We start from the raw sequence: 26,715 nt of genomic DNA on the forward strand, positions 1-26,715 counted from the left end.
AGAACAGTTTGCTCTGGGAGCTGAATCATGAGGATGGGCCAGAAAAGCAGCATTAGAGCAGAAATCTGTGTTAATAACCCGAGTCTGCTCTGCTGCAGCAAACAGCTCAGGGCTGTGCTACAGAGGGCACCAGAAGCATAACCTTCAGCTGGAAATATTAAAAAGGAACAAGCAATGTTCTGTCACTGTCAGTATAATCATCTTCATAAAGTCATAGAACTCCTGAGATTGGAAGAAACCTTTGAGACCAAATTCAACCACTTGCCTAGAACTCACAATTCCATCACTACTACTAAGCCACTGCCACTAGACCACGTCCCTCAGCATCACATCCACAGATCTTTGAAACCCCTCCATGGATGGTGACTCCACCACATCCCAAGGTAGTCTGTTCCAGGGCTTGACAACTCTTTCTGTGAAGAAATTTTTGCTAATAGCCAACCTGACCCTCCCTAGACACAACTTGAGGCCATTTCCTCTTGTCCTCCTTTGTACAGCAGCACTGATTAAAATGCTACATAAAAATCAGATTATTGTTATTATTAAAGCAGAAGCAAAACTGATGCCATATTAACAAGCACAGATGTCCAGGACCAGAGGGTAAAGTGTTGAGATGAAGCACAAGGCAACAGCAGATGAAATTAATCTGTGACCATGTACTGGGGCACCCCCAGAACTGCAGAGCACCAGTTTGAAGGCTCCAACAAAAGCCCAGTAAGCACTGGGACAGCCCCAGCACTCTGTGTGGAGCTCCATGGCAAAGCCCAGCAGAGCAGCAGCCATCACCTTGCAGTGGGGAGCTGCATCACCCCCTTCCACATCCACACCTACAGCTCAAGCACTTACAGAAGTCTGCAGCCATCCAAGCGAGCTGGGCAGGCTCTCACCAGCAACAAGTTTGTCCCACTAAGGGTTTGAAGCTTCCTTGGTTCTCCTCCATCACCCCTGGAAGTGCATCCCACCTACCCACTGGGCTCCTGGGGGCAGCTCCCCAGCTCCCACGTCCTTGCTGCAGCCCCCAGGGTAACGCTGGTCTGAAGTGGGTGAAATGGTTCCTGTGCTGGGCAGAGGGTAATTGCCTTTTCCTGGGCTTCTTACTGGAGCCCTGAGCCCTTCCAGCTGCTCAGAGCCAGCACCAGGCACACAGAAAGGTCCTTCTTGCCTTCTCCTTTCCTAATGAACTTCATTTCCGTTGCAAGGAGAAGCGTGGACAGACCAACTGCTGTGCTGGTCCTGGCTGAGTCTGGTGCTGACCTGAGCCAGCAGATCTGGGGAGAATTAGGATCTGGAAGGAGGTAAATCCCTCACCCACAGGACAAATCTAAAGCGACAGCACTTGGCAGAGCAGTAGAGACTCAGCACAGCATCGCTGCTCCTGAGGGACAGCTGGACATGCTGGGACCTCCCCAACCCTACCACCAGTGATGTGAGTGGGACACCAGACATTTGGGGAGTGGGACTCTGCCAAACAATATGCAGTTTCCTGCAGGGATCTGGACCAATTTCTCTAGGGCTTGCAAAGGAGCTCTTCCCAGCTAGGCTGCTCTGTGCTGGGGAGCAGCTGAGGGTAGTTCAGAGCACAGCCCCCCATGCTAGCACAGACTGTTTGTTAAGCTGCTATTTCTGATTTTCTTCTCTGCTTCCTCAGCACTTAAGGATCCCAGGGCTTAGCTCACTAAGAGGTTTTAGGGTATTACACGTCCTGCTATGGCATCAGCAGGAGTGGCTGTCTGCAACCCACCAAGGACCACCCAGCAATCCAGTCTTCCCTTGGCACCAGGGCAGGATGAGCTGTCAACTGCATTGGGCTGGATGGGAAACTACCCCCCCAGGAAAAGTGGGACTGGGTGAAGCCTGATGAAGGAGAGCTGCAGGAAGCTGCTCTGCCCAGCCTGTGGAAGGTCTTCCCCTTGTTTATGCCCATCATGTTCATACATATCAGTGTTGCAAGGGACTTGGAGACCCCTCTTTCTCCTCTCCTGCCCTCTCCAGCTCTGGTGTTGGTGATGCTCTGCTAGCAAGGGAACACAGCTCTGCACAAACGTAAATCTCCTCCTCAGCAGCTGAGAGCCACAGGGATGTGTTGGGGGCAGCTTGCAGTGCCCTTCCATGTTGACACAGACTTCACACACCTTCCTACACAACCTCAGGACATCTCCTGTGTTCTTCACTGCCCAAACCAGTAGACAAAATTGCAATTTCTTTTTTTTTCCCAGCAAGTGAAGCAATTGCATCTTTTCCCTCCATTTTAAGTGACCTGAGCACTTTAAAAGACTGACAGTGAACTGCAATCCTTGCAAAAAAATCAGTTATGGGATTCCAAGCTAATGAAGAGATTGTTTCCTTGAAAACCTTCTGCTCAGCTTAGATCAGACAAGACTTTTTAACTGATTTTCACATCACTTGGGCCGAATGAGCTTTATCTTTCTCAGTCTCAGCCTGCTGTCAAGCATTTGCTGGCTGTTTTCTCCTGAAACACAGCCTAGGCAGCCACTAAAAAGTGGATGGAGATCCTCTATGGTGCCAGCATTTGGTGGCACTCACTGCAGCTCCTCCTGGTAGTTCAACAATAGTGGCACACAAACCCTGCCTGTCAGTCTGCAGATAAATTAACCACCTTCTGCCCACATTGCTGCCAGTCCTCCCCACCCCAGGACTCCTTTTATGCACCAAACCTGCCGGGGTACATCCAACATCCCAAACAACCCCTCAGCAGTACCTGGGGCAGCACAGAAATCTTGTTCATCAGTAGGAAGGGGGTAAAAAATGGCTTTTCCACAACATCCTCAAGGATAGCTGTGTCTCATCACTATTTTACATCCGTTTCTCTCTCAGGTTCTGGTTTGACATCTTGGGGGACAAGAACTTACTAGGGAAGAAAAGATCCCTCTCTTGAAACTCAACCTCATCTCAACCAAGCTAATAATTTCCTCTGGGTGCCAAAGCAGTGCAAGCACCCCTCAGGAGTCTTACCTGTAGTTCCCGAGCTCCAGCCAGCGGTAGGTAGCCTGGGACCCAGAGCTGGCAAAACCATCACAGCAGCTTGGAGGCTTTTGGATCAGTTACCTGATGGCAGCAATCAGCTGAAATTTCTATGGTAAACTCTACCCAGGCACCGTAACTCAATCAGCTGCTCATTAGCAGTGCTCAGGAGAGCACGAACTGGTTTCAGCTGACAAGGAACCAGCAGAGGAGTTTGATCTCCTGCAGCTTTAGTCCACCCCAACCTAGTTCTAGGTAAGATCCCAACAGCAAACTTTCCCGTTACCTTTGGAAGCATCCTACAGTGCACGGGGAGGAATGGAGAGAGAGGAAGCTCCAAATTAAAAGGGAATAGAACATTGAGAGCTCCTGTACCAGATGTACAGAAGGATTTTGGGGGTTTTGCTCTAGGTTTCACCAAAAGCAACAAATATAAAGAAATTTTTGGCAGACTTCTGAGAAATTGGCCAAGATGCACCATACCATTTAGTGGTGTCACACATCCCCTCTGGAAGGAGAATAAAAACAGCTCACCGACTGCACACAACCCACGGTAAGGAGCTGCCCGGGCCTCTAAGAACAACATAAACCTCCGGGAATTATGGAAAAAAATCAACTTTTATTTTTACTGCTTCAAGCTTCGTTTCCTGCTGCAGAGAAAGGCAGAAGGACCCAAGCCACAGCTCTCCCTGCCATCTCTTTCAGCAGGCCATGCCTGGTTTCTTCCTCCATTTGGAGGCGCTTCCCGGCGACGCCAACTTCCCTCAGCCTGGGGCAGACCCCGCTCCTCAGCGTCGTGCCGGTAGCCATTATATCCCTTCCGAATGCCTGGGGCCTCCCCAGGCCTGCTCTGCAGCTCCCCGGGGGCTGCACCAAGCCCGCAACTGCCCTGGGCCAGGCCCTGGCGGCGGGAACCTCCCGCCCGCTTCCGGTTGGTGCCAGGCGCTACTGCCGCCGCCGAGCGTCGAGTGCTCGGGGCAGAGCTCGGCCATCGATTGGCCGGCCTGGGGCGGCGGGGAGCGGCAGGCGGTAACGATGCTGAGGGAGTTCCCTGTCCCGCCTCGGTGCCCCCTCCCTCCCTAGGTGTCCCGCACCTCGTTCTTCCTCCCATGGGGTTTCCCGGAGCCAGCACGTGTCCCTCAGTCCTGGGCACCGTCGCCCTGCAGGCCCCGGTTGTGTCGTACCGCGTACCCCCCTGGCCTCCCCGGTAGCTCAGAGGCCACAAGGCTCCTGTCCCGCTGCCCTCAGAGGCCTCCCTGGGCCGTTCGTTCCTCAGTGGCCGGGGAGCTCCCCACTGCTCCCCACGCAGCTCTAGGGCCGAGCAGAGGGCCAGCCCCCCCACCCCGTGTTAGTGAGTTGCCCTGGCGCACTTGAAACATCGAAATAGGTCCCGGGGCCGCTTCCAGCAGCCTCATCCCTGTGGTTTAGTGAATAAATAGTGCGAAGAATGGCCAGGTGTGGGCACTATTGCGGAGAGGTGGCACTGAGGGGCACTAAAAAGCTGCATCTGTTCCATTGCAGGGCTCAGGATGGACTTTCTGACACTCTTCTTGATTTACTTGGGGTTTGTTCTCATCACTGTTGCTCTACTTTGCATCTGCTCGGGAAGGAAGGAGAGTTTCTTCACGAGAGGTGTCAATGGTGCGAGCCAGGTAAGGAACTGAGCAGCCAGAGTGATGACCATGCCCTGATGGGGTCTGACCTAGTTCGTTCTGCTAAAATTAGTCCAACTGTTATATTTATTCTCCATAAAAAGTGGTAGGATGTGGTTAGAGTGATCACAGAATCATTAAGGTTGGAAAAGACCTCATAAGATCATCAAATCCAACCTTCTACCTGGTACCTCCGTGACCACCATGTCCCAAAGTGCCAGATCTGCTTGTTTTTTGAACATCTCCAGGAATAGTGACTCTAACACCTTCCTGGGCAGCCTGGTCCAATGCCTGACTACTCTTGCAGGAAAGAATTTTTTGCTAATATCCAACCTAAACTTCCACTGGTGCAGCCTGAGGCTATTTCCTCTTGTCCTGTTGTTAGTTGCTTGGGAGAAGAGGTCAACACCAGCCTCACTCCAACCTCCTTTCAGGGAGTTGTAGAGAACAATAAGATCTCCTTTCAGTTTCCTGTTCTTCAGGCTAAACAATCTCAGCTCTCTGGTACATTTCATATTTCATCCTAATTTGACAACTGCTCATTTGGACTAGAAAGTGAAATCAGTTCCATTTTAGCTGGTGAAATCCTGCCCAAGCAGGCAGTAAAAAGCCCTTTGTGTCTCACTGCTCTCGTTCTTGCCTGTACTTCTGGCTGCAGTCATTGCAGGGCAGTAGTAAGGATGGAACCTTTTTAGATGAGAACCTCTCATGAGAGGAGATTTAGACTGGAGATGAGGAAGAAATTCTTTACAGTGAGGGTGGTGAGACACTGGAACAGGTTGCCCAGGGAGGTAGTTGAGGCCCCATCCCTGGAGCCATTCAAGGTGAGGCTGGACAAGGCTCTGAACAACCTGATCTAGTGGAGGATGTCCCTGCTGACTGCAGGGACCATTGGAGGTCCCTTCCTGCCCAAACCATTCCATGGTTCTATAATTCATGTAACTTGGAATTTTCACTTGGCTGCAGGTTGCTTTTCTGCCTGGTTCTGTGTTTCCTGATGCCTCTTTTTTAACAAGATTTGTCACTCGAGCTGCCAATTTGAGGCACATCAGTTAAAAGGAAAATATTTAACATCTTCTCAACTCTCCATATGCTTTTTGCCTTCTGGTCTTTCACATCAGAGGCAAGAAGCTCTCGCTGCATATTTTCTTTCCGTGTCAGCTAGAAATAGGCTCAGCTGCTCCAGTTCCTGGGCTGCTGATGGAGCAGAGTGTTGCTATAGAGATCTCTCTTCTCAGCAGCAGTGACAGACAATTCCACAGTCACAGACCAGCACAGGCAGCTTTCTTCTTCACTGTGTCTAGCTGGGTTTGAAACAGCAATTAGGTAGATGTGGAGTTCATAGATTCATAGAATGTTTTGGGTTGGAAGGAACATTAAAGATCATCTAGTTTCAGTTCCCACCAGACAAGGTTGCTCAAGGCCTCATCCAGCCTGGCCTTAAACACCTACATCCGCAGCCTCCCTGTGAAGCCTGTTCCAGTGTCTCACCACCCTCACTGGAAAGGATTTCTTTCATTTGAAATTTGGACATTTGAATTATCAGACTGGCTGAGAGCTGCAGTTGAAGCAAATGAATTTTGTTGGTTCTGGTGGGGTTTGTTTGATTTTTGGTTGGGTTGTAAGTTGTTTTTTTTTTTTCCCTTTTCCTGTTGTATAGCAGGCTTTTATCCCTTCAGTTATCTCCTCTTGCATCTGTCAGCTGTCCTGATGAGCATATTGTAGCTCGGAAATGGCTCAGTTCTATCCCCTGCTTAACCAGTTACCCAGTCTGTAACCCACTATAAGCTCCTTAGAACTTTCACACATTAACCCAGATAGGTTTGTTTGTGCCTCTTGGGCTCCTGAGGATATAGAACCTCACTGCCATTTGAAAACCCCAGCAACATGCCTGCCTGAGCTCAGATGGCCTTGGAAACCAGCTTCCTCCCCACTGAGCTGGCAGCAGATGTATCACTGAGGGATGAGGTGACTCCTGTTTTGATCTGACTGTTCCACAAAGCAGAAGTGATGAGCAGTTCAGCTAACAGAGTGTTTTCATCTCCTTCAGATATTGTCACTCATAATCCCCACACAGCTCCAGAGAGTGACACAGAGAATATGTCACAGGCTCTTCCACACAAGGTATTGCTTCTTTTGTTTAATGCTCTTGACGTTTTTTTACGAGTATTTCTGGCCACTCTATGTGACCTCCTGCCACCAGCAAAGCTTTCAGTATTACCCTTAGATGTACTGGTTCCAGTTCTGGGCTCCCCAGTTCAAGGAGGACAGGGACTTGCTGGAGAGGGTACAGCAAAATGCTACAAAGGTGCTGAGGCAACTGGAACCTCTCTCTTGTGAGGAAAGACTGAGTCTGGAAAAGAGAAGACTGAGGGGGGGATCTCATCAGTGCTGAACAATACTTCAAAGGTGGGTGTCACGAGGATGGGACCAGGCTTTTTCAGTGGTGCCCAGTGACAGGACAAGGGGAAATGGGTACAAACTTGAACATAAGAAGTTGCATCTAAACATGAGGAGTAACTTCATTAATCTAATAGTGGTGCAGCACTGGAACAGGCTGCCCAGAGAGGTGGTGGAATCTCCATCTCTTAGATATTCCAAACCCACCTGGACATGTTCCTGTGTTACCTTCTCTAGGTGACCCTGCCTTGGCAGGGAGGGTTGGACTGGGTGATCTCCAGAGGACCCTTCCACCCTCTACCATTCTGTTATTTTCTGTTCGTTTGGGGTGCTTGTAGAGGCTGACAGTCCCTTTAAGGTTTGCCACACTGGTGTCTGCTATTCCTTCCTCATTGCTGGGATTATGATGCCTGAAATACTGGAACATACTGACACAAAGATAATGTGGCTCAGTAACTCCCAGTAGAACAGATGTTGGTTGCACTGGTGGGAGACTACATCTACCACAGACTCTCTGGCAGCTGCAGACTGAGTTTAGACAGAGTCCTCTCCCTCAAATCCCCTTAGTCTGAACCCAGCAGCTCAGATGTCCAGGTGGCTGAAGGGCAAGCTGCAGAGCTGCCAACCTGCAGCCTGTTGCATTAAGGTGGATTTTGTAGTGTCCTGCAAACCCTGGTGCCTTAGAAGTGCTTGGGAGGCCTTTCCTCTAGGGACAGCAGCTCCAGTATGGCAGACACTGAGGGACGTAATGCCTACAGCTCGTGTGCTGCAGTTGTGTTGTTAGCTGCTGTGCAGATCCTCTCCTGTTGACACGGTCCAGGAGAGAGTGGTGACACTGTCAGATGTGCAGTCAGCAGCAGAGCAGTTACCTGGTGAGCCTGGTGTAGTTGTCTTTGCTAGTTTGTGCTGTGTGCCAGAGGCACTGTGATCCTCCACACACCCCCTTTGTGTCACCTCATTCACACAATGGTTTGGGTTGGAAGAGACCTTTAGGATCATCGAGTCCATCACTTAACCCAGCACTGCCAGGTCACCACTAAACCGTGGCACTCAGCACCACATCTCCACAGCTTTGAAACCCTTCCAGGGTCAGGGCCTCTGCCACTGCTCTGGGCATGTTAGACCCACAGCAAATGTCTTCTAGCAGAATGATTTCTCACCTATTGCTGTGGTGGATTTTGTCAGCACCAAATAATGATTATGAGACTTTGCTGATGGGAGGGAGAAACAAACCAGATGATGGCAGTGGATGTAGCTGATGGATTTAGAGGAGTGTGTGTGGGGAGGAGGGCAGGAGAAGCCACAGGATGGAGGGAACACTATTATTATGCAATCCATGCTGGCCTGAAAACCTAAAAGACGTATCTTTGGTGATAACCTCTGAGTGTACTTGACCTGTTAAGCAAGATGCTGTTAACTAGACTGTCCCCTTTCTGTTGCAGAAGCTGCCTCTTTGTGGCCCTGCACCTAGCCCTGCAAGCTGCTGTGTATGGGGAGTACACCTGGGAAGTGGCTGTTTACTGTTGGGAACTGCAGTTCCCTCTCCTCATTCTGCTGCTGCCCTACCTACTGCTTGTGGGCAACATGGGCTGCTTCATCCTGTGCTCCTGGGCTGATCCTGGTAAGCTGCTGATTATGAGGAAAAAAAGAACCTAGAAGATGTTACAAACACCAGAAATTTGACTGGCTTTATTGTTTATTTAACAGGTATAGTAACAACATCAAATCACTCCTCACTGCTTAAGATCTATGCCTGTGATGGGGTGTTGTTTCAGAAAGGCATAGTGTGTCCCACCTGCCACATGGAGAAGCCAGCCAGATCAAAACATTGCAGTAAGAACCTTCACTGCCTTGATAACTCTTTTGGGAGCAAGCTGCCCAGGGAGTTGGTTGAATCCCCATCCCTGGAGGTGATTCAAAGCTGCAGAGATGTGGTGCTGGGAGCCATGGTTTAGCACCAGACTTGGTAGTTAAGGAACAGTTGGACTGGATGATCTGCAAGGTCTTTTCCAATCCAAAGGGTTCTGTGATTCTTATGATTCTCTTGCAGAATTTGCTGCTATCATCTAAAATAAAGCTGGGAGCTGCAGTCTCTGCCTTTCATGTGCTTTGCTAGGCTGTGCTGTCAGAGAAACCAAAGCCTTTGAGCTGCAGTCTCGGGGAAGAAAAGAGGAAATGAGATGCACATCTTTGGGTTTAATGTTGGGGGTGGGGATTATGCTGTGCAATGAAAATCAAGTATTTGATTAAATCATAAATCATTACATTCAATGATGACCAGAATTCTCAAGAGCTTTTCAGATGAAAAGCTATCCTAAACTGTCTAAAAATCAAATTGATGACTTAAAAAGAAATTAACTGAGCTGTCCTGTTGCTGACTGCTCCTCAGGTGTCTGCAATGTCTGTGTGCATCGATTTGATCACCACTGTGTGTGGGTCAACAACTGCATTGGTGCCTCCAATGCCAAGTATTTCTTCTTCTACCTCCTTACACTCACTGCCATGGCTGCAGCCATCACCACCATCTCTACAGCATTGCTCATCCAAGTGGTGCTGCTCTCAAACATGCTGCATGGGAGATACATTGATGAACAAGGGCAAGAGCGTGCTGTGGGGCTCCTCTTCCTCATTCAGGTGAGTTTATGGTGTCTGGGGTATTTAGCTTAGAGAGTCTTGGCTTTCAGGAATCTTGTAGATCCATCTGTTCTCCCAGGCAGGATGTGGACAGACTGCAGGGTTTGGCCATCTTCCCACAGCTAATCCAGTTTGGAGAACTGAACTGCAGAGCACTGGAAAAATCTGGGGGCTTCTCACGTTTTTCTCCCATATTTTTCTGATTTCTGTCTGCAGGCTGCTCTGACTCAGCAGATCTGGTTCATATAGAATCATAGAATCAAGAAGGCTGGAAGAGACCTCAAAGATCGAGTCCAACCTGTCACCCTAAACCTCATGACTATCTAAACCATGGCACCAAGTGCCACGTCCAATCCCCTCTTGAACACCTCCAGGGATGGTGACTCCACCACCTCCCTGGGCAGCACATTCCAATGGCCAACCACTCTCTCTGTGAAGAACTTTCTCCTCACCTCCAGCCTAAACCTCCCCTGGCACAGCTTGAGACTGTGTCCTCTTGTTCTGGTGCTGGTTGCCTGGGAGAAGAGACCAACCCCCACCTGGCTACAACCTCCCTTCAGGCAGTTGTAGACAGCAATGAGGTCACCCCTGAGCCTCCTCTTCTCCAGGCTAAACAGTCCCAGCTCCCTCAGCCTCTCCTCATAGGGCTTGTGCTCAAGGCCTCTCACCAGCCTCGTTGCCCTTCTCTGGACATGCTCCAGCAATTCAACATCTTTCCTAATGGCTTTACATTGCAGTGGCCATCCAATGTCCCTGCCCATGGCAAGGAGGATTGGAACTAGATGATCCTTAAGGTCCCTTCCAACTCAAACCATTCTATGATTTCCTGTAGTAACATTTAGGAAACAGTTGGCAATCCTTAACATATCCTCATGGAGCTGTTAAAGCAAGATTCTACTACCCTGAAACTGGAATACTTTAATATTTTCTCTCATATACAAGCAAAGGCTGACTTAGAGTCTCTCTAGCACTTGAGTCATTTCTGTTTAAGTCATAGAATCATTAAGGTTGGAAGAGACCTCCAAGCTCAGAGTCCAACCCTTAACCCAGCACTGCCAGGTCACCACTAAACAGTGGCCCTCAGCACCACATCTACACAGCTTTGAAACCCTTCCAGGGATAGGGACTCCACTGTGGCCCTGGGCAGCCTGGGCCAGACCTTGACAACCCTTGTGGGGTTGAAATTGTTCCTCATGTCCAACCTAAACCTCTCCTGGGACACCTTGAGGCCGTTTCCTCTTGTCCTATTATTTGTTACCTGGCAGAAAAGACCAACCCCCACCTGGCTCCAACCTCCTTTTGGGGAGTTTTAAGTCCCCACATCCCTTTCTGTTGTGTGGCAGTGAGGACGTAAACAGTAAGTGCTTTCTCTTTTCCTCATCCCAGGCAACAATTCTTAGTCTTGGGTTCTTCTGAAGAGATCTTGGTAAGGGAATCTTGGCTCATATTTGAGCAGCACTCTTATCAGTGTTGGAATTTACCTCAGAACAGAGCTGCTTCAACTGGTTCATCTCAGCAAAACCTGAAGCTGCACCAGATTGTAGCCTCATCATTTGGCAGTTCTCAGTTGAGCTGCATTAATGGGCTTTTTAAATTAAAAAGACAACAAAACCCAACCAAGCAAAGCTCCAAACTGAAATACACTCTGAGATCAATGGGTGTAGAGAATACTCACTGCTTGGGAAGAAAAACATGTCTGGAAATCTGCCAGATTGAGTAAGGATGGACTATCCATGAGCTAGATGGGGACAGCAGATGTGCAGGTGGATGTTCATGTCAGCAGGGCATTGTACTGCTCACACAGCTCCATGAGATTGATTTTTATTTTTATTTTTTTCCTACCTAAATAATATGGAGAAACTTTTACACTTTGAGGGTGCTGGAGCCCTGGAGCAGGCTGCCTAGAGATGTTGTGGAGTCTCCTTCTCTGGAGAGATTCCAAACCCACCTGGACATTGTGATCCTGGGCAGGCTTCTGTAGGTGCCCCTGCTTTAGCTGGGGGGGTTGGACTGGATGATCTCCAGAAGTCCCTTCCAACCCCACCATGCTGGGATTTGAGGATTCTGTAATTTAATGCTCCAGCTTTTAGACTAAGTTGTTGTTGTTGTTATTATTCTTATTATGGCCTCAAGTTGCACCAGGAGAAGTTTAGATTGAATATTAGAAAACATTTCTTTAGCAAAAGGGTCATCAGGCACTGGTGCAGGCTGCCTGGGGCATTGGTGGAGTCCCCATCCCTAGAGGGATTTAAAAGATGTTTAGATGAGGAGCTTAAGGATGTGGTCCAGAGGAGGGCCATGAAAATGATCAGGGGGCTGGAGCCCCTCTGCTATGGGGATAGGCTGAGGGAGCTGGAGTTGTTCAGCCTGGAGAAGAGAAGGCTCCAGGGAGACCTAATATCAGCCTTCCAGTACCTGAAGGGGGCTGCAGAGGGACTGTTTCCAAAGGCCTGCAGTGACAGGACAAGGGGCAAGATTTGAAATGAGAGCAGAGCAGATTTAGAATGGGTATTAGGAACACCACGGATATTAGTTCTGCACCATGAGGGTGCTGGAACACTGCAACAGGTTGCCCAGGGAGGTAGTTGAGGCCCCATCCCTAGAGCTATCCAAGGTCAAGCTGGACAAGGCTCTGAGCAACCTGATCTAGTGGAGGATGTCCCCACTGCCTGCAGGGGCGTTGGACTAGATGACCTTTGGAGGTCCCTTCCAACCCAAATCATTCTATGGTCTGAGAGTCATGTACAGGGAGATGTTAGGTTCTGGTTGGACTCATTGATCTTAAGGTTTCTTCCAAGCAGGTGCTTCTGTGATTTCTGTTATTTTCTTTCTTTGCAGCACCTTTTCCTGACTTTTCCTCGGATTGTCTTCATGCTGGGATTTGTTCTTCTCCTCACACTCGTGCTGGGAGCTTACTGCTGCTTCAACCTCTACTTGACCTTAACCAACCAAACATCCAATGAATGGAATAAATCCAGAAGATATCGGGGTTGCTCCCACCACCAAACCTTCCAGCCTCTGCTGAGACAAACTGTTTACAAAAACATTTATTCTAAAGGAGCCTGGATGAATTTAAAGGAAATCTTTAAGCCTTCTCCAGTGCTGGAAGGAAAGAAGAAAATGTGAAAATATTGTTTTGCTATCTGCGTTTTTGAACTTTTGTAAACTTCCTAATTTTCTGGTTACTATGTTTTGGGGTTTTTTTAACAGTGCACAATACCTGCCACTGTGAAACAGGAAAACTGAGTTGAGGTGACAAGTGGTGTCCCTCAAGGGTCTGTTTTAGGACCACTGCTTCACCAATGATAGAGACAGCAAGATTGAGGCACCCATAGCAAGTCTACAGATGATACCAAGCTGAGTGGTGCGGTTGATTAAGTCTGAAGGATGGGATGGCATCCAGAGGGACCTGGGCAGGCTGGAGAGGTGGGCTGAGGAGAATCTTACCAGGTTCAGCACGGCAAAGAGCAAGGTTCTGCACGTAAGTCAGGGCAATCCTAGATACCAATCCAGGCTGGAGGTTGATGAGATTGAGAGCAGCCCTGCAGGAAAGGACTTGGGGGAGCTGGTGGGTGAGAAGCTAGACATGAGCCAGCAATGGGCACTTGCAGCCCAGAAGGCAAAGAGCAGACTGGGCTTCATCAAAAGCAGTGCAGCCAGCAGCTGGAGAGAGGTGATTCTGCCTCTCTGCTCTGCTCTGGTGACACCTCACCTGGAGGGCCGTCTCCAGCTCTGGAGCCCTCAACACAGGAAGGACGTGGAGCTGATGGAGCAGAGGAGGGTCAAGAAATGAGGGGGCTGGAGCACCTCTGCTACAAGGACAGGCTGAAGGAGCTGGGGTTGTTCAGCCTGGAGAAGGCTCCAGGGAGACCTGATAGCAACCAGTACCCAAAGGGGGTGATGGTGTCATCTTCTGTAGTGTCCCTCAAGAAAACCCTCTGCCTTAAACATCAGAAGATAAAAGTAAACCCAAAGCTATTTAAAATCCCTCTGCAGGCATCACTTGAAAGATTCCAGAGCATGGCTGTACTGCCCTGTTTGGGGTAAAAAACAGAGTGTTTGACTCATCCCAAATGAAGGTTTCTTAAGCACAATGTTCAGTTCTCCACAACTTCTACTGTTTGAGGGCTAAGAGAGCAGAAATTGGAGAAATATCATAGGAACTTTAAATAACTTTATTTGGAAAAATGCTTTTATTTACAGGCCAAATCTGTACAATCCCCAATTAAAAACCCACCTCTGGTTTAAAATAAAAAAGAACTGCTGTACACTATGGCTTTACCAAACGACTGGCTCCCAGAGCAGCCTGTCTGGCAGTGCAAGGAGCAAGGGGTGCCTTCTGTCAGAGACAAGCATGTAAGGCTACTTGTCCAGGGGAGGGAAGAGACAGGAGGGAACAAAAAAGGAAGGGAAAGGGAAAGAAGGAGGGGAAGAAAGCGAAACAGGGGAAAAGAGGAGCAGGGGGAAAAAAGGGAAAGAGAGTGGGGGGAAGAAAGGGAAACAGTGCAGTACCATGCCTCAGGAGGACTGGAGCTGTGAGGTTAAAGGCCTGGAAGCTATGGAGTGGTGGTGAGCGCACACCAGAGCTCCCTATGTTTGGTTCTCTTGGTTTCAGATGCAGATGATGAAGCTGTCTCTGAGGAGACTTTGCAGATTTGCTTCACTTTCTGAATCCTTGAAGCACCAGAAGGCTGCTGTCCTGTGGTCAGAGGTAAATGCTTTGCAAACATCTGCCCTTCTTGGGGCAGCTGTAAAAAATACTGTCAGGTAGGGGCTTAGGCACTCCCTCCATGTAACCATGCAAAGTTTTAACTCCTGCCATATCCATTTTAAGCAGAAAACCCCTGAAGTTGTACCATCCCCACTCACCCTCCTAAGCCTCCTCTCCCTCCCTTCTCTAGGCAAGCTCAGTACTGACCCAGCTCCCTGATGAGTTTGCCATGACCATCAGGGGCTCGCTGCACGCTGCTGCTGCTCACACAATCACAGTCTGCACCTCCACCTCCCCTTCCTGCGAGGCAATCAGTAACTCTCCTGCATGCTCCATGATTTCAATGTCCTCAGATGCCACCATTGTCACCGTGGCTTCTTCTGTCTCAATGCCACCCTCGGTGGTCAGCACAGCTCCTTCTCCGATGGCCGAGGCCAGCGTCATGGCCACCTGCTCCGTCAGGCTCTCAGGGGTGGCGATGGTGATGGTGTCTGCTGTGTCTGTGCTCACCTCAGAGTTCTCTGCCACGGTGACATTTTGCACGATGATCTGGTGACCGGAGTTTGCTTGATTCACAATCTGCTGCACAACCTTCATAATGTGGCTGTCAACCTACAGGAAGGGCAAGGGGCCAAGTTATTTCTTAGCATGTTGTCCTCTAAGCACAGCCATTTGGCATAGGGTCACAGAATCCTTTGGGTTGGAAAAGATCTTTCAGAACATCCAGTCCAACTGTTCCCTAACTCTGCCAAGTCTGGTGCTAAACCATGGCCCTCAGCACCACATCTCTGCAGCTTTGAAACACCTCCAGGGATGGGGATTCAACCAACTCCCTGGGCAGCTTGCTCCAGGGTTTGAGAACCCTTTCAGTCAAGAAGTTTGTTCTCATGTCCAACCTAAACCTCCCCTCAGCCTCCTCTTCTCCAGGCTGAACAAGCCTAGTTCCCTCAGCTGCTCCTTACCAGACCTGTTCTCCAGACTCTTCACCAGCTTTTCTCTGGACCTGCTCCAGCCCCTCAAAGTCCTTTTTGGAGTAAGAGTCCTCAAACTGAACCCAGGATTTGAGGTGTGGCCTCATCAGTGCCAAACAGAGGGGTAAGATCACTGCCCTGGTCCTGCTGGCCACACCATTGCTGATGCAGGCCAGGATGCTGCTGGCCTTCTTGGCTACCTGGGCACACCCTGGCTCATCTGCTGCTGCTGACGAGCACACTTAGGTCTACTGGGCAGCTTTCCAGTGACCTCATCACTATAAACAAGGTGTGATGACCAGTAGGACAGTACAAGCAACACATACAAGTGTCCTCAGCCAGCAGCTGTGCTCCCATATATGCCACCATGCAAGCCACCATCATGGAGGGGATCTGGGATTAACAGAGCTCCAACCAACCCAGTCTGACCAGCAGAATGTTTTTACAGAGACAGGTCAGCACTACAGAGGCAGGTAAGTGATGGTCTGAAGTTGGGCTATTCAGCATAGCTTTCAGTCCCCAAAAATCACAGTTTATGTGGTGATTTTACCTCATGTCTTGTCCCCTCTATTATTTCAGTAGCTTCGCTGGTCTCCATGTCTTCAGTAGCAGTCTGGAAAGACAAAATAGGATCATTCCCTTTATGGGTTATGACAAAAAGAAAACAATCCCAACTTTTTCTTACCAAGTCGTTAGACACCAAGATGTTTTACAAAAGCCTTTCTGTTCCCTCAAAGACATGTCCCTGAAATTCCTTCCAAATTCCATCATCAAGAGCTACTTTAATGCAGAGTGCTCACAAATAACTGACGGAGAAAAACTATGGCAGAACTAAAGGGAGTCACAGACTGGTGTGGGTTGGAATGGACCTGATCTCATCTAGTTCCAAGCCTCTGCCATGGACAGGGTCACCTCCTACTAGACCTGTTTGCTCAAGGCCTCACCCAACCTGGCCTTGAACACTTCCAGGCTTGGAGCCTTCACAACTTTTCCAGGAATAAGGAATTCTCTCTCCCTTGTTCTCTTATCCTTCAGGAAGTGTCTATCGTAGAGTCTGTCACTCAGTTAGTTACCATCCCATCTCCACTCATGACAGATTTTTTTGGTGCCCAACGTGGCTCAAGCTGGGGCTGATAATGCCTAAGGAGTTGGAATTCTGGCTCGCTCAATTGAGAGAGGATCCAATTGAGAGAGGATCAGGTTGTCTCCTCTGAGAGCCTTCAAGCACACCTCTCACATCATGTCACTGCTGACTACAGCATCACACTGGGTCTTCTGAGAATGGCCTTGAGAGTTCGGTGCTGCTGCCTCCCCTCCCGAGTACCTTCTGGTATCGTTCCCTTGTTCTTTTATTTGTGGTTTATCCCCTTGTGGCAAAGGCTGCCACTTGGCTGTGGTGCTTCCCACTGATCTCTGCTGGGCAGGGACTGAGCTGGGCACCCCATGCACCCACACAGTGGATTTTGTTACTAATTACATCTTCAGTTTCATCATGGGCAATGCTGCTGCTCCTTTCCATGCCAGATGATCCACTAAATCCTGAAGATTTGGGATATGGTTGGTATTGGAACACCACAGGTTTAGCACTGGATTTCTTATTGATTCTCCTGAATGGAGGGTGTCAGGCTAGACACTGGGGCAGGTGTAGGTGTTGTGCAACCACCTCAATTCTTCTGGTGTGTACACCACAGCTACTCAGACCCCATGAGCCCCTCTGATACACCGCCACAGCTGCTCAGACCCCACAGACTCCAACATGGAGCAGTGCTGCTACTCAACTCCCCTCACTCAGGGAGACCTGGCACAGGAGATCCAGTTTTTAGGAATGAAATGGCAAGGCTGTCCCAGTCCAGACAGAAGAGGGTATCACAAACATGTTCTGTGCTGCAGCTGGGGATACTGATCCTTCCTGGCGCTGTAGCAGAAAGCACCAGCTCCCTTCTGGGAGGGGACAGGAGTTATGAGAGAGCATCTGACATTCATTTAGTGACCAGCCCAGCCCTATCCTATGACAATCCATACTCCTAGGGTCATGAAGGCAGAAGTAGCATTGGCTAGATCCTACTGTATTTTCTCCTTGATGAGAAACATGCCCAAGTAGAGTTTTTGCTGGCAAAGCCCTGTGCTGAGTTCAGCACAAGGAGGCCCTTTGCCCCACTCCTTACCTCAATGATGTATTCCTGAGTGTCTGCCACCACAGAGGAGAACTCCACCAACACAGTGTGCGGATCTTCAGAGATGACAGTTGCAGCCAAGTTGTCAGCTGATTGACTTTCCTCAGATACTATCACTTCTTCCACATCTTTCAAAGCAAGAAGGCAGCCACCTGGATTCCAAAACCACCACAAAAAGATTATTTTCCATAACCTCAAATAGAGGAGTACCTGCAAAAAAACCACATGCAGTACAAACAAGACTCCTTTAAGAGGATGCTGGTGACAAGCCACCAGCAGTCAGAAGACAGCCATCCCACTGAGACAGGCCAAGTGGTCATCACAGAGTGGCAGAGGTTGGAAGAGGCCTCTAGAGATCACAGAGTCCAAACTCCAGCCAAAGCAGGATCACATAGGGCAACTCACACAGGAAAGCATCCAGATGGGTCTTGAAAGCCTCCAGAGGAGACTCCACAACCTCTCCGGGCAGCTGCCTCCAGGGCTCCAGCACCCTCACACCCAGGATTCAAGTTGTGACCCTCCCCAGTACCCAGCTATAGAACTGCACTCCACCAAGCCCCCCCTGATGCAGCCAAGCTGTGCCAGCTCACCTTTGGTTTTCAGGTGCCTGTTGAGGGTGCCGTGCTCTGCGAAGCCGCGGCCGCACTTGTAGCACTTGAAGGGCTTCTCGCCGGTGTGCCGCCGGATGTGGCGCACCAGGGAGCCCTTCTCGTGGAAGCCGCGGCTGCAGTACTGGCAGACGTAGGGTTTGTGCTCCAGGTGGGTACGGAAATGGACATCCTGGGCATTCTGTGCAGAGAGAGAGAACCCAGCAAAGGCCAGCTCAAGGCAATGACAAACTAAACCAAGGTGGATTTTGGAGTTAGAGCATTGGGTTTGGTTGGAGAACACCTTTAAGATCAGGGAGTCCAACTGCTAACCCAGCACTGCCAGGTCAATGCTAAACCACGGCCCTCAGCACCACATCTCCATGGCTTTGAAATTCCTCCATCACTTCCCTGAGAAGCCTGGGCCAGGCCTTGACAATCCTCATGGGGAAGAAATTGTTCCTCATGTCCAACTTAAACCTTTCCTGATGCAATTTCAAGCCATTTCCTCTTGTCCTACTGCTTGTTCCTTGGGAGAAGAGACCAATCCCCACCTGGCACAGACCTCCTTTCAGAAAATTGTAGAGAGCCAGAAGGTCTCCCCTCAGCATCTCATAAAGACTTGCTTTTAGTTTGCTGGCCTGTATCAGCAATAGTGTGGCCAGCAGGACCAGGATAAGGATTGTCCCTCTGTACACAACACTGGTGAGGCCACGCCTTGAATCCTGGGTTCAGTTTTGGGGCTCTCACTCCAAAAATGATATTGAGGGGCTGGAGCAAGTCCAGAGAAGAGCTCGTGAATAGTCTGGAGAACAGGTCTGGTGAGGAGCAGCTGAGGGAACCGGGGTTGTTCCTCCTGGAGAAAAGGAGGCTGAGGGGAAACCTCATTGCTCTCCACAACTCCCTGAAAGGAGGCTGAAGCTAGGTGGAGGTTGGTCTGATCTCTCAATGAACAAATACAGAACAAGAGGAAATGGCCTCAAGGTGCACCAGGACAGGTTTAGGTTGGACACTGGAAAAAACCTCTTGACTGAAAGGGTTCTCAAACACTGGGACAGGCTGCCCAGGGAGGTGGCTGAACCCCACCCCTGAAAATGTTTAAAAGTGCTGAGGGCCACGGTTTAGCACCAGACTTGGTAGAGTTAGGGAATGGTTGGACTGGATGATCTGAAAGCTCTTTTCCAACTGAAATGATTCTATTACTACATCACTTTTTCCATACATTAAGGACCAGTTTCTTCCCAAACATGAAGGGTTTTGCAAGACTGTCCCTCTCTTGCCAACTGAAAGCAAAGCTCCTTCTGAAGCTCTGGATTATCAGAGAGGCAGGTCAGCGTTCCCATTTGCTCCTTCAGGAGCAAAACCTCCTAACTTCTCCCAAAACCTGGCTCTGGGAAGGACAGCCTGAAGGGCAGGAAGCTGTGAGAGGGGGGCACACCTTTGTCTTGTACCGCTTGCCACAGGTGGGGCAGGAATAGGGCCTCTCATCAGAATGCACCCGGCGGTGTCCCTTCACGTGGGCAATGGTCTTGTAGAGCTTTCCGCACTCTCCGCAGCGGAAGCGCCGCTCGTTCACGTGCACTTCCTGATGCCTCTTTAGCAGATAGCCCTTGGTGAACTCTTTGCCACACTCCTCACACTTAAAAGGTTTGTAATCTGGAGAGACAGGAAGAATGTGTGGATGACACAGGACAAACAACAGGAGCAAGCATCTAGGGACAAAATTCTATCATCTGTAGGAGAATTCTTACAAAGAAATGATCCCAGAGAAGGGGGGAAATCAGATTTTCAGCTGCACCTTCAGGCTTTCTCTCATTCTGTGAATCATAGAATCACAGAATGGTTTGGGTTGGAAGGGACCTTAAAGGTCATCTAGTTCCAACCCCCTCCCATGGGCAGGGACAGCTCCCACTAGCCCAGGTCGCTCAAAGGTCCCATCCAACCTGGCCTTGAACACCTCCAGAGAGAAGGCATCCACAGCCTTCCTCGGCAACCTGTTCCAGTGTCTCACCACCCTCACTGCAAAGAATTTCTTCCTAATCTCCAGCCTAAGTGTTCCCTCTTCCATCTTAAAGCCACTGCCCCTCATCTTATCACTACAAGCCTTTAAATAAAGCCCCTCCCCAGCTTTCTTGTAGGCCACTTCAGGTCATGGAAGGCTGCTTTCAGGTCTCCCCAGAGCCTTCTCCGCTCCAGGCTGAACAGCCCAAACTCTTGCAGCCTGTCCCTACAAGGGAATTGCTCCAGCCCTCTGATCATCTTTATGGACTCCTCTGGACCTGCTCTTAAGAGAATTCTGCTCAAATGTTGTTCTTTGGCAACAGTTCCAGCTTACCACCCTTTTCTGCCTTGCTACCCTTTTTATTGCCCTCCTCACCAAACTCTGCTTTCAAGGTTGCATTGCTGGGTCTGAAACATGAAAAGTTTGGTGGTTTTTTTTTTTTAGTATTTCTTTTATCCTCAAATCTACAGCTCCAACAAAATAAACTTTTTTCATATTAGTCTGTTAAGCATCAACTGATTTTGCACAGCTACTGGCCATGTAAAGGTAAGGAGTCTGAAACTTAAGGTGTCTGCAAGACATGGCACATTGTGGACAACACAATAAGCATAAGCAGCAGAGCTTTACCTAAATGACCTCTGATGTGTGTTTCAAGGGAAGTAGCTTCACTGAAGGCTTCATTACACTGAGGACAAACATAACTTTTGTACCCGTTTGTTCTTTCCACATTGGCCTGTTGGGAAGAAAATGGAACAACTATTTCTTGTACTGGTGTGTGCACCAGTTAAGTACTGCCACCCAGACTCCCTTCTAACTCCTCCAGCTCTGCCAAGGAAGAGGCCTGTTATGAGCAGAAGAGAGCAGATGTGTGCTAACACCATGCTTAGAGCACACAGGAAGACATCATGAAAATTTGACACAAAGACCCAGGCATGGGCAGAGATGTGTGGAGAAGACGCAGGGTGCTGAGGCACAACCTGTCCTCAGCCCAGCAGAGGCAGGATGAAAACCTTCCCATAGGGAATCACTGAATCTATCTGGTTGGAGGAGACCTCATGATCATCCAAGCCCAACCCTCAACTCAGCACTGAAGAGTCACCACTAAACCATGCCCCTAAGTGCCAGGTCCACACACAGCTTGAATATCCCCAGTGATGGTGACTCCACCACTGCCCTGGGCAGACTATTCCAATACAAACATACAGACTCTGCTTGCTCTACTTCAACACACTGCTGCTCCCCACATGGCTCTTCTGCTTCCACCACTTCATTTTCTAGTTCTTCTGCAGCAGCCACAGCAGGCTCAGGGGGCTTCTGCATCTCCTCCACAGCTACTCTCTCAATGACAATGCCTGAATTCCTCATGGCCTGTCTCAGCAGGTTCTCACTGTTCACTTCTCCCTCGCAGGGCAGCTCCTCAGGATGTGACTGTTGAAGGAAAGAACAACCCAATTCATTAGTACAGCAAATAACATTTTACAGCCATATTGCTACAAGAGTCCCTCTTTCTAAGGTGTCTAACAGAACTAGAATTGTAGAGCTGTTGAGGTTGGAAGAGACATTTGAGATCACCATGTCCAACCTCTCGCCTGGAGCTCACAATCCCACCACTGCCACTAAACCACATCTCTCAGTACCACATCTACACATTAAGCACCTCCAGGGATGGTGATTCCACCACCTCCCTGTGCAGCCTGTTCCAGTGCCAACACTGTGACAGAGGGTTGAAAGATCACCAAGGGGATGATTTTGGACTGAGGAGGAAGAAAAGGTGAATCTGTACTCTGAAAACATACAGCCCAAGGAACACACAGACCTTAGCAGAGCCTTGGATCAGGTCAGTGCTGGCTGACAGATGTGCAACACTGGAGAAAGAGGTGGGAGGTGTGCAGCTGTGTGTAAAACCCAAGTAGCAATGGCTTTGCAAGAAGTAACTTTCTTTTTTGGATATTTATTAGGAAAATTTTTGGATATCAGGAAAAATTTCTTCCCAGAAAGGGCTCTCAGGCACAGGAACAGGTTGCCCAGGGAGGAGGAGGAGTCACCATCCCTGGAGGTGTTTAAAAGATGCATGGAGGTGGTGCTGAGGGACACGGTTCAGTGGTGGCAGCCTAGCAGCAGTGGAGGGATTGTGAGCTCTGGGTCAGTAACTGGACTTGATGATCTCAAAGGTCTCTGCCAACCTCAACAGTGCTATGATTCTAAGCCTCTGCTCCTAAGCAGGGAACGGCCAACAGAAGCACCTTCTGCAGCATTCAGTGTATGGTGGTGAACCCTACCCCACCCCATGTGCTATACACACACTGCCAAGCCAGAGCCACAGCCAGGCCAGAGCAGAGTCCACCTTCTACATTCTCAGATGGAAAAGAAGCTGATGAAGCATTTACTTCATACAGATTTCATCTCAGCACCTAAGAACATTTTATCTGTGAGGTGAAGAAACATGTGGACCTGTCACTTGGGGACATGGTTTAATGGCCACGGTAGTCTTCAACTGAAGGTTGGACTTGATGATCTTAGAGGTCTTTTCCAACCCAAAAAATTCTGTGATTCTATGAAATACCTCAAACTATTTCTTTGTATAAACTACACAAGGAATTTAAGAGAAATTACACTCACATCTTGGCCCAGAGATTTTGCGTCCACAACAGGAAGCTCCTGCATTTGGACATGGACCTCGTGGAGAACGTTGCCTTTTGCATCTGTCATGAGGTGAATGACAGGCGAGGTCTCGATGGATTCACTGCCTATGGATGCGACAGTCTCTGCGTTGGATCCTTCAAGACAAGCAGCACAAGGAGTCACCCAGTGTACTGCCACCCCTCAGCAATTTGCTCTGTCCTGAGTACCAGGTGCCTGCTAAAGCCATGTTTGTAGGAGATCCTCAGGCACTCCTCACAGCCAACACTTGGCCACATGCACTGTAGGTTAATCACTTAGCTCAGTAACAACAGCAAGGGGCACCTGCAGCCCAGAAGGCCAATGGCATCAAAAGCAGCGTAAGCCAGCAGATGGAGAGGTGATTCTGCCCCTTTGCTTCGCTCTGAGGAGACTTCACCTGAAGTACTACATCCAGCTCTGGAGCCCTCAACACAGGAAGGGCATGGACCTGAGGGAGCAGGTTCAGAGGGCCACAAAAATGATCAGGGGGATGGAGCTGCTCTGCTATGAGGACAGCTGAGGGAGATGGGGTTGTTCAGCCTGGAGAAGAGAAGGCTCCAGGGAGACCTTAGCAGCCTTCCAGTACCTGAAGGGGGCTAAAAGAAGACTGCAGAGGGACTTTCAAAGGCCTGCAGTGACAGGACAAGAGGCAATGGTTTGAAATGAGAGCTGAGCAGATTTACGTTGGACGTTAGGAACAAGTTCTGCACCGTGAGGGTCCTGGAACACTGCAACAGGTTGCGCAGGGAGGTAGTTGAGGCCCCATCCCTAGAGCTATCCAAGGTCAGGTTGGACAAGGCTCTGAGCAACCTGATCTAGGGGAGGATGTCCCTGCTGCCTCAGGGGACTTGCGCTAGATGACCTTTGGTGGTCCCTTCCAAGCCAACCCACTCTATGATTCTATAAATTCCTTTCTCCTACGTAAAAGTTATAAATTGAATACCACAGAGATATTTCCTTTCAGAAGTGAGAAAGAATTTAAAGCTCAGGTGCCAGGAGCATGTTTAGTTTTCTCAGACACAAGACAGGAAGCCAAAGCATCACTGACCTGTTGGCAGATCATCTTTATTGACCACAATTTCTTTGTTCACGTTGAAGCGGATTTTTTCAGTGCAAGGTGTCAGAGATTTCAGGTGTCGAGTCAAAGCTCCTGATTCCCGGAAGCTTTTCCCACATTTCTTGCATTTATAAGGTCTTTCATCTGGAAATGATGAGAATGGACACAACCGTATTAAACTAACCATGGCCAGCATGCAACAGGCTGCCAGAAGAACACTTTCAGCCTTTTGCAGCCAGCAGACTGTATTTATCCCACACCTTGTCTGGCCTTCCAGGATGCCCCACACTCTCAGCTCAGTGGAAGGTGGAAAGCAGCAGTGAATTCCACAGAAGGTGAGCTGGATCGTAGAATGGTTTGTGTTAGAAGGGACCTTAAAAATCATCTAGGTACAACCTCCCTCTCTGCCATGGGCAAAGACACCTCCTCCTAGACCAGGCTGCTCAAGGCCCCATCCAGCCTGGCTTGTAGCTTCAACAGCTTATCCGGACAACTCGTTCCAGTGCACAACCCTCAGAGGGAAGAATTTCACAGAGTCACAGAACATTAGGGGCCAGAAGTGACCTCTAGAGACCATCCAGTCCAACCCTCCTGCCAGAGCAGGATCACCTAGAGTAGGTCACGCAGGAACACACCCAGGTGGGTTTTGAATGTCTCCAGAGAAGATGACTCCATAACCTCTCTGGGTAGCCTGTTCCATTTCTTCCTAATGTCCAATCTCGATCCAGCTTCCTCCCATTTGAAACCACTCTCCTTTGCCCTGTCACTCCATGCCTTTGTCAAAAGTCCCTCTCCAGCTCTCCTGTAGCTCCTTCAAATCCTGGAAGGCTGCTCTAAGGTCTCCCTGGAGCCTTCTCTTCTCCAGGCTGAATAACCCCAACTCCAGCAGTAAGGAGCTCTGGTTTTGGAGCACTGTCTTACCTGTGTGGCACCGGTGGTGTCGAATCAGAGAGCCTTTTGTCCTGAAGGATGTCCCACAGAGTTTACACTCATAATCCTTTCTGCTGCTGTGTGTGATCATGTGAGCTTTGAGGATGCTGGCCTGGGGAAAGAATTCCATCTTAAAAGATGTGCCAAGTGGTTAAAGGGTTTACATTTCAACTGTGAAGAACATCAACACTCCTTCTGAAAGCAGAACTTTGCTTTTCAAAGTGAAGCCCATCGTTATCAAATCTGGAGACATCTTTATTGATAGCTAGCACAAACAACTCACTATCCCAAACACAGCAGCAGTGACACTCACTGTTTTAAACGTCTTCCGGCACAGCTCACACACGTATCTCCCTTCTTTGTTAATCAGCAGCTTAACCTTGATCAGCTCTGTGGAAGCATCCTGCTCCTGCTCCCCAGGGTGGCCTTGCTCTTCAGCAGCTTCCCCATCAATGTGGCCATTTGGGTTTTCAAAAACTTGGTCTCCTGCAACGATGACTTCTTTGATGTGCCCACTGCCTGGGGAGAGGACAAGATTCATAGATTCATAGGCTGGTCTGGGTTAGAAAAGACCTTAAAGATCACCTAGTTCTGACCTCCCTGCTCTGAGCAGGGACGCCCTCCACTAGACCAGGCTGCTCGAGGCCCCGAGATAGTGATGCTCTCTACAGAAGAGAGCTTTAGAGCAATTTACTGTTTCAGTATTTCATGTGGTAAGAAGAACCAGGTATTTTAAACGTGGAACACAGGTCCCTGCAACATCATAAAGATTAAAATGGACACTTGTGGAATAGAGTTGAAGCTCTAATTTGTATTAACGTGGAGAAAACTGCAAAGGTGGCCTAAGGACTCCTCTCACATCTCTGAGGTAATGCTCGGTAACAACAAGGTCTCATGCATCCAACTCCAACACACATCAGAAAGAAGCCTGGCTGAATGACCCAGTTCCTGTCTCAGTGGGGGGATGAAGGCAAGCACCTTGGAGCTCACCTACTATAGCGGATGCGTTGCTGATTTCCTCTGCTATTGAAGATGCTTCAACAACTATATGAGCAACAGTTATCGACTCCTCGACAGAAGGAACCACCTGCTGTGACAGATGACATTTGAGCAGAGAAGTTTTATTACCTTGACAAACATTGCACTCTGTTCTCTCCCCTCCAACCCAACAGACCGTTGCATCCTAATTATTTTCAGTCACGGCTTGAGGAGAAGCCTGCTGTCACCTTTTGTACTTCTTGCTTGAGAAGCCCTGCTGATGCAGCAGCCAGAGCCTCTGGAGCTCGCTGGCAGACCTTCTGCAATTTGTGTTGCACAAACTCTTCCAAGGAGGTGAACTCGGCCTGGCAACGGCCGCACTTGTGGACGTCATCTTCGTCTGCGATTGAAAAATTAAGAAAATTCGGCACCTCTTAACGAGCTGCCTGACACACAAGACTTATGTTCTGTGTGTCCCGGCGAGCCCCGACTCCTGGAGAGAGGGGACCTGGGGCTGCCGAGGGGTACTTTTGCTCCTTCAACGGGGCGGTTTCTGGAGCGGTTTCCCCGGCTTGGCCAGGCCCCGAGGCTCCGGTCTCGCCGCCCGGACTAGGAACGGGGCGCAACGAAAAACAGACACCCCGATGCCAGCCGCCTCCCGATGCCTGCAGACAGAACCGGCACAGCCAGGACCACCCTCACCCCGTGCAGAGCGCCGGTTCCGCCGGGACAAGCCCTCACCGGCGTCCCCCAGGCCCCGATGGCCCTGTCGCGGCTGCACCACCCGCCCCACGCCTGGTACCTTCCTCGCTGAAGGGCGCCGGGAGGCTGAGGAAGGCGGCGGGGCCGGCGGAAGGCGCGGAAGAGCCGGAACGCTCAGCCACCGCCTCCTCCCGCGGCTCGGCCGCAGCTGCCGTAAGCCCCGCCGGCCCCGTGTTCGTTGCCATCGCGGCCTCCATGTCGCAACGAGCCGCAC

The 26,715-nt window shown here is 49.7% G+C and overlaps 2 protein-coding genes across 3 annotated transcripts; one reads left to right on the forward strand and one right to left on the reverse strand.

The window, feature by feature from the left end:
• The first annotated feature begins 4,511 nt into the window (after positions 1–4,511).
• On the forward strand, positions 4,512–12,794 carry ZDHHC4 (zinc finger DHHC-type palmitoyltransferase 4). Its single transcript, XM_054391300.1, has 6 exons — positions 4,512–4,634; positions 6,685–6,758; positions 8,477–8,655; positions 8,742–8,867; positions 9,424–9,668; positions 12,507–12,794. The coding sequence occupies exons 1-6, from the start codon at positions 4,512–4,514 to the stop codon at positions 12,792–12,794; spliced, it is 1,035 nt and encodes a 344-aa protein (XP_054247275.1).
• A 1,070-nt stretch (positions 12,795–13,864) lies between these two features.
• On the reverse strand, positions 13,865–26,698 carry E4F1 (E4F transcription factor 1). 2 transcript variants are annotated; one of them, XM_054391368.1, is made up of 15 exons: positions 26,542–26,698; positions 25,988–26,139; positions 25,752–25,848; positions 25,075–25,280; positions 24,753–24,873; positions 23,823–23,975; positions 22,729–22,890; positions 21,980–22,005; positions 21,317–21,529; positions 20,741–20,846; positions 19,550–19,767; positions 18,115–18,313; positions 17,516–17,676; positions 15,901–15,963; positions 13,865–14,991 (listed from the first exon to the last, which is right to left on the reverse strand). In XM_054391368.1, exons 1-15 carry the CDS (start codon positions 26,696–26,698, stop codon positions 14,644–14,646), a joined length of 2,382 nt encoding a protein of 793 aa, XP_054247343.1. In that variant the 3' UTR covers positions 13,865–14,643. The 2 variants fall into 2 exon arrangements, with proteins under 2 accessions (XP_054247343.1, XP_054247344.1); XM_054391369.1 differs by lacking the exons at positions 19,550–19,767; positions 20,741–20,846 and having other exon boundaries at positions 18,115–18,256; positions 21,482–21,529.
• Positions 26,699–26,715: the final 17 nt, after the last annotated feature.

This window comes from Indicator indicator, chromosome 22 (genome assembly GCF_027791375.1).
Source record: "Indicator indicator isolate 239-I01 chromosome 22, UM_Iind_1.1, whole genome shotgun sequence".
Taxonomy (NCBI): domain Eukaryota; kingdom Metazoa; phylum Chordata; class Aves; order Piciformes; family Indicatoridae; genus Indicator; species Indicator indicator.

What these genes read in the sequence shown, in the direction of transcription:
- E4F1 (XM_054391368.1), bottom strand. Translation starts at nt 26,698, where the DNA reads ATGGAGGCCGCGATGGCAACGAACACGGGGCCGGCGGGGCTTACGGCA. An exon ending in CAACGCATCCGCTATAGTAG is followed by an intron (nt 25,281 to 25,751) that starts GTGAGCTCCAAG and finishes TCCTCTCCCCAG; the next exon opens with GCAGTGGGCACATCAAAGAA. An exon ending in TAGAGGGGACAAGACATGAG is followed by an intron (nt 14,992 to 15,900) that starts GTAAAATCACCA and finishes CCCTTCCTGTAG; the next exon opens with GTTGACAGCCACATTATGAA.
- ZDHHC4 (XM_054391300.1), top strand. Translation starts at nt 4,512, where the DNA reads ATGGACTTTCTGACACTCTTCTTGATTTACTTGGGGTTTGTTCTCATC. An exon ending in GTGCTCCTGGGCTGATCCTG is followed by an intron (nt 8,656 to 8,741) that starts GTAAGCTGCTGA and finishes TTTATTTAACAG; the next exon opens with GTATAGTAACAACATCAAAT. An exon ending in AGCCAGATCAAAACATTGCA is followed by an intron (nt 8,868 to 9,423) that starts GTAAGAACCTTC and finishes ACTGCTCCTCAG; the next exon opens with GTGTCTGCAATGTCTGTGTG.